The sequence below is a fragment of the Chiloscyllium plagiosum genome, chromosome 10 (genome assembly GCF_004010195.1).
Source record: "Chiloscyllium plagiosum isolate BGI_BamShark_2017 chromosome 10, ASM401019v2, whole genome shotgun sequence".
In the NCBI taxonomy this organism is placed as follows: domain Eukaryota; kingdom Metazoa; phylum Chordata; class Chondrichthyes; order Orectolobiformes; family Hemiscylliidae; genus Chiloscyllium; species Chiloscyllium plagiosum.
Window position 1 is genome coordinate 74,319,497 of NC_057719.1, and position 6,938 is coordinate 74,326,434.

Sequence of the window (6,938 nt, forward strand, 5' to 3'; positions counted from 1 at the left end):
TTTTTCAGACTGGAGGCCTGTGACCAGTGGAGTGCCACAAGGATCGGTGCTGGGCCCTCTACTTTTTGTCATTTACATAAATGATTTGGATGCAAGCATAAGAGGTACAGTTAGTAAGTTTGCAGATGACACCAAAATTGGAGGTGTAGTGGACAGCAAAGAGGGTTACCTCCAATTACAACAGGATCTGGACCGGATGGGCCAATGGGCTGAGAAGTGGCAGATGGAGTTTAATTTGGATAAATGCATTTTGGGAAAGCAAATCTTAGCAGGACTTATACACTTAATGGTAAGGTCCTAAGGAGTGTTACTGAACAAAGAAACCTTGGAGTGCAGGTTCACAGCTATGGGCTGGGCGCTGGCAGGTGGGACTAGATTGGGTTGGGATATCTGGTCGGCATGGACGGGTTGGACCGAAGGGTCTGTTTCCAAGCTGTACATCTCTATGACTCTAAGTGCAGCCAAGTAGGACTAGTTTAGTTTAGGAATATGGTAAGCCTGAACTGGTTGGACCAAAGAGCCTGTTTCCATGCTATATGACTCATATGACAACAGCTAAATAGATCTTCACATTCTGAAGAGGAGTCACTCGACCTGAAATGTTAACTCTGCTTTCTGGCCACAGATGCTGCCAGACTTGCTGAGTTTTCTCAGCAATTTCTATTTTTGTAAACAGATTCGGCCTATGTTCATTAGAGTTTAGGGGAATCAAGGATGATCTTATTGAAACATGCAAGATTCTGAGGTGACATGGCAAGGTAGATGTTGAGAACCCATTTATTGAATGAAGGTACATTCATTTAAAACTGAGATGTGAAGCAATTTCATCTCTAAGGAAAGTGAATACTAGAATTCTCACCTCAGAAATATGTGGAGGCTCGATCACTTAAAGTATTTAAAAAGAAGGTAGGTAGATTTTTGCAATATTAAGCATTTAGTGCTATGAGGAGCTGACAAAAAAATGGTGTTGAAGCCTGAGGCAGATCTTAGAACTGAAGGGCATAGGTTTACGGTGAGAGGGAAAAAATTTAAAATGGACCTAAAGGGCAACTTTTTCATGCAGAGGGTGGTGCGTGTATGGAATGACATGGCAGAGGAAGTGGTGGAGACTGGCACAATTACAACATTTAAAAGGCGTCTGGTTGGGTATATGAATAAGAAGGGCTTAAAGGGATATGAGCCAAGAGCTGGCAAACGGGACTAGATTAGGTTATGATATTTGGTCGGCATGGACGAGTTGGATCGGAGGGTCTGTTTCCATGCTGTGCATCTCTGACTTTGTGACTCTTAAGTGGTGGACAGACTTCAGATGCTAAGTGCCCTACTCATGTTCTTAATTCTTAAGTTCTCATGATTACAATGGTTATAAAGTTAAGCCACTGAACAGACTTGGCGGCCTGAAATATAGTCCAGCTTAAAGTCATGCACCTTACATTGTGCTAAGCACATGACTTACATCCTCACCTGTAAAGGTGAGACACTGAAAATGAATATTTTAAACTTCACCCCACCACCCCATAATAATCACCCTTTCCCAGTTGTGACAAAGGGTCACTGGACTCAAAACATTAACTCAGTATTTCTCTCTGCAGATACTGGAGGACCTACTGAGTTTCTCCAGCAATTTCTGTTTTGATTTCAGATTTCCAGTGTCTAGTATTCTTCATTTTATAAAAGATAAAGATTTGTTTGCATTTGCAGGAAATGGGCCATTTCCAGGGGTGATTTCTGTGAATGAAATAAAAGGCGGATTGTTAGAATACAGATCCAGTCTGTTGGCAAACCATGGTTTTACAACACTAGCGTTAGCCTACCATAATTACGATGACCTTCCAAAAGGTGTGATTAACTTGGACTTAGGATATTTTGAAGAAGCTGTACATTTTTTGAAGCAACATCCAAAGGTAAGTCACATTATCAAATAAACTGTTTTAGTGGTAACTTGTGCACTGAAATAGAAAAGTTCAGTTGACTTGCTGTTTATCTGTGTCAAAGACATTTGATAAGTATTATGTCATCTAAAGAAGCCTGATTAGCTTAGTTCAACAACTACCGTGTGGTTCAGAATGATGGCATGAGTTCAATTTCTGTTCTGGCTGAAGTAGGCTCTAGACCTTCCCCACCTTACCTGATTGATACAGAGTGATCATGCTCCAACTATATAACAAATTGTTGCTTTCTAATAGCGAGACAAACTCTTGTTTCGCTTTAATAGGAGGAGTTGCCTATGATTTCTTATGGGTGAGGCTAAATATTTGCTTACCCAATGTCATGTAATATGTGTTGTATTTTCATGTACTTCACATTGCTAGTGAACTAGACCAGTCAGTTAGAAAACACCTGGAGGATGTAGTCACTGGGTAAGGAATCACTTAGAGATCACATTGTCATACAGCATGGAATCAGACCGTTCAGTCCAACTCATCCATGCTCACCAGATATCCTAAATTAATCTAGTTCCCTTTGCCAGAACTTGGCCCATATCCTTCCAACTGCTTCCTAATCACATACCCATCCAGATGTCTTTTAAATGTTGTAATTGTATCTGCCTCCATCACTTCCTCTGGCAGCTCATTCCATACATGCGTTACACTTTGTATGAAAACATTGCTACTTAGGTCCCTCTCATTATAAGGCTATACCCTCTATGTTTGGACTCCCTTGCCCTCAGGAAAAGACTTTGGCTATTCACTGTATCCATGCCCCTCATGATTTTATAAACCTCTAAAAGGCCACCCCTCTGTTTCCAACACTCCAAGGAAAATAGCCCCAGCCTGTCTAGCCTCTCCCTATAGCTCAAACCCTCCAATCCCAGCAATATCCTTGCAAACCTTTTCTGAACCTTTGCAAGCTTAACAACATCATTTCTATAGCAGAGAGACAAGAATGCTGTGTTTGTTCCTTTAACCAACCGGCATGTTGTACCATGCAGGGTGGAGAGCACTTAGGCTGACTGTGGGAGAACCAGGTCAGAAAGCCTAACAGGTTCAGGATTATTAGGTTGTACCAAGTCAAACTGGATACAAGGTTCAATTTACTTGATTTATATTGGTTTGCAACTGGTGATAAACCTCAATTATTGTTTTTTGACTTCTCATATTGCACATTGTGGATGAGTCAAGATGATTTCCTTTCATCAAAGCCTTCTGATTCTTTCCTTTTTTAATGTGTGTAAATGTGCACTTTCTAGTTGTTTCCATATCAACACAACCCTTTCACACATCATCTCAACTTTTCTCTGCTCTATTGGATGCCATAATTGTAGAATGTGGTGCAGTATATAATTCATCTATTGAAAATTACAATGAATTACCTCCAGTTGGGAGCGTAAGAACTTGTATGAGGAGAATATCAGAAATTCCAGAATATGGAATGCCAAAGGTGACAAAGTATATCCTGTATTTCTGTGTCAAGGAGGAGTGAGAAATTGATTATTCGCTGTTGTACTACTTGTTAATCCATTTTACCTAAACGAATCCATGAAGTGAATCCATATTCAACAGCCTGAGTACGAATTAAGGGTTCTTAATTATGAGCTTCGGGTCTCTTTATCATTTCCCTACGTTTTCTAGGCAAGAAAACAGTGTGGCAGTGATATAGATATTAGAGGATCTTCAATGTTGCTGGACACATGGCAGATAAAAATTTAATGCAGAGGGGAAGTATGAAGTAGTAAGTGTTACTGGGATCAATGACGAAAGGCAATATAAGATAAAGGGAATGATTCCAAAGAGGTTCGAGAGCTGAGAAGACTAGGGTGTAGCATGTTCATAAATTCTTTGTAGCGAGACAGGTTGAAAAGGCTATTATAAATAGTCATTGGCTTCAAAAGGCAGAAAGTTATGGTGGTCAGAAAGTTATCCCCTCACTGTCTTTTGGTTGCCCTAATTGTTACCATGCACCCCAATGACCTATACTTCCTGGTCCCCTTTAGCAAACTGTTTCAGCCTCAGTTGGAATGTTACATTCAACTCTGGGTACCATACCTTGAGAAGGATGTAAACGTATTAGGAGGGATGCAGGGGGAAAAAAGATAATGGAATGGTTCTCGGAGTGAGGTACTTCAGTGACACGGACAAGTGGAGAAGCTGGAATTGTTGTCCTTACAGGAGGGAAGGTTGACAGAAGATTTGATAAAAATTGTCCAAATCTTGAGTGGTCTAGATAAGAGAGAAACAGTTCCACTGTTGTAGGGCAGAGAACCAGAGGACACAGATTTAAGGTCGTTAGCAGAAAAAAAATCAACATCAACAACATGTGGGGAGATGGTTTAATCAGTAAGTGCTTAGAATTCTGATTGTGCTGGCTGAAGGTCTGGTGGAGGCAAACTCAATCATAGCTTTTAAAATGGATTTGTGCAAACACATTAATTCTGAAATGCTGACGAGGAAGGGTGAGGGGACGGAACAAGCTGAACTGCTCTGATAGAAAACTAGCATAATGAGCAGAATGGCCTTCCTCAATGCTATAACCATTCCATGACTAATGTAAACCTGGTTTCTTACAACCCAACATTGCAGCTAGGACTTCAAGTGGGCGTTGAGTTTGCAAAAGATCTTACACCAGGTTCAAACATGGACTTTGAACATCCATGGTTTTGCCACATAACAATATACCAGACAGTAGGAGTCTCACTCCTTTTGAATGTGGGATGTTTTTACATTTTAGAAGGCTATTTATTAGGCAAATTTTAGTTACAGCAAGCATTTGTACAGCAGTTTAAGAAGGCAGGAACCCTCCTGATTGATCACATTAACTTTGTTCCTTTAATTATATTTGTGTCCCATGTCTAATCACATTTGTCCAGTACACACACATGACACAGAGGAAGTAAAAAATGAACTCCATGAATTCTTTGTTGCCCAGAAACACCGAGAGCTATATCACAATGAACTCTATTAACTGTTTGCTTCTCACATCATATGGTCATATTCCAAGGTCAAATTCACATTAAAAGGTGATTGTCTTTAACATACATAACCTTATTCTTGTAGTTGATTCCCTCTTTCAGGTTTATGTTCTTAGGGTTTCAAGCTGTTTAGGTATGTGTTGCTCTTAATGAATATTTTGGAAACAACTTCCAGGTTAAGGGTCTTGGTGTTGGAGCAATTGGAATATCAAAGGGTGCAGATTTGGTTCTCTCGATGGCCGCCTTTTTACCAGATGTGCGAGCAGCCGTTGTTATCAACGGATGCATTACAAGTGCTGAGTTTGGATTGTCCTTCAAAAATAAACTAATTTCTACTGGTCTGCGTCATACTGTAAGCCGAATGAAGATTGCAGATTCAGGAGTTGCAGACGTGTCAGAGGTTATTAATGAAGTTGACAAGGGCAGTATAATCCCGATAGAAAACACCAAGGGAACCATCCTGTTCATTGCTGGAGAAGAGGATAAGAACTGGAATAGCAAGCACTATGTTGATGAGGCTGTAAAACGACTCAAAGAACATGGCAATGATAGGTTTGAGGTCCTCCATTATCGAGGATCTGGACATTACCTGGAACCTCCATTTTTCCCCTTTTGTTATGCCTCTTATCACTCTGTGCTGAACATCTGTACAAAGTGGGGAGGAAATGCCAAGGACCATTCATCTGCTCAGGTGGAATCGTGGCAAAAAATTCAAGCATTTTTCCGAAAGATCCTACACCAATAGAGGGCAGCAAAGAGGAAACTCAGAAAATGCTGTACCATCTTGGCATACTGACATCATGAAGATGTCATGTTACTGTTTGAGTATTAGCTACCATTAATTTTGTATTTGCTTTGCATTAAATCATGGACCTTCCAAATTTTAATCTTGCTATGAAATTTAATTTAATGCCTTTTTGGGGTAAATTTCAAATAAGAACAATGATTAATTTGGCTGATGCATTTTCACAGTCATTTTTGCACCATAGTGACTAATGGCTAAACTCTAATAATCCTGGCTGAATGTTAACATGTGGGTTGTGTCAACTGTCCGTAAATCATTCTACCTTGGTAAATCAAAACAATCTATTTCTAACTTTTCCTTTCTCCTACCAACCATGCAGTGATCTATTCACTTCATTTCTGCAGGGACCAACTGGATCAATGCACTTACTTACTTCTGCTGTTAATTTAAAAAGTATTGTATTAAAAATAACTTATTCATATTTCATTGACTGATTTAGATTTTATGAGCTTAATGGTGAAGGTGAATGTCAAACTTTATCTGTGGCTATGCTGTAACTAAATGTTAAGATTGATTTTGTTGACAGTCAAATGTAGTTGTGTTTCTTATACTATGCTACAGATATTAAATAAATTAGCTATTCTTAGTGTGTAATATGTGTCATCTCACATTCTTAATCTTTAAAGTTCACTGGAAACTATCTCAATCTCACATTACCCTTTAAATAACTGCTGATGGAGTCATTTTTATATGGAGAATTGTCTAACAGGATATATGTTAATTGCTTCTGTTGAACAAGTAGGCATAACATTGAATGAACTATTCAAATGTCACGGTGAAATGGCGATGTAAATGCCTTTGCAAAGTGGAGCCTTTACCAGCTCATCAATTGACCAAAGTAAGGTAATTTAACCAATCTCAATAAAAGAAAATGTATATTCTAAATGATCATGATTTGGAGATGCCGGTGTTGGACTGGGGTGTACAAAGTTAAAAATCACACAACACCAGGTTATAGTCCAACAGGTTCAATTGGGAGCACACTAGCTTTCGGAGCGACGCTCCTTCATCAGGTGATAGTCACTATCACCTGATGAAGGAGCATCGCTCCGAAAGCTATTGTGCTCCCAATTGAACCTGTTGGACTATAACCTGGTGTTGTGTGATTTTTAACATTCTAAATGATGGTAGTTAGAAATAATGAGGATCCAAACAGATCCAGCACTCCTTCAAAATAGATCACAAAAATTTTGTTCACTTATGCAGAAATAATGAAAGGAGTAC

The 6,938-nt window shown here is 39.4% G+C and overlaps 1 protein-coding gene across 1 annotated transcript in view; it reads left to right on the forward strand.

The window, feature by feature from the left end:
* Nucleotides 1-6,308, forward strand: part of LOC122553781 (acyl-coenzyme A thioesterase 1-like) — a 20,487-nt gene extending 14,179 nt beyond the window's left edge. Inside the window, exons 2-3 of the mRNA XM_043698095.1 lie at nt 1,702-1,904; nt 5,085-6,308. Of these exons, the coding sequence (XP_043554030.1) occupies nt 1,702-1,904; nt 5,085-5,654 (773 nt within the window). The 3' untranslated portion in view covers nt 5,655-6,308. The remainder of the gene's footprint in view (nt 1-1,701; nt 1,905-5,084) is intronic.
* The last annotated feature ends 630 nt before the right edge of the window (nt 6,309-6,938 follow it).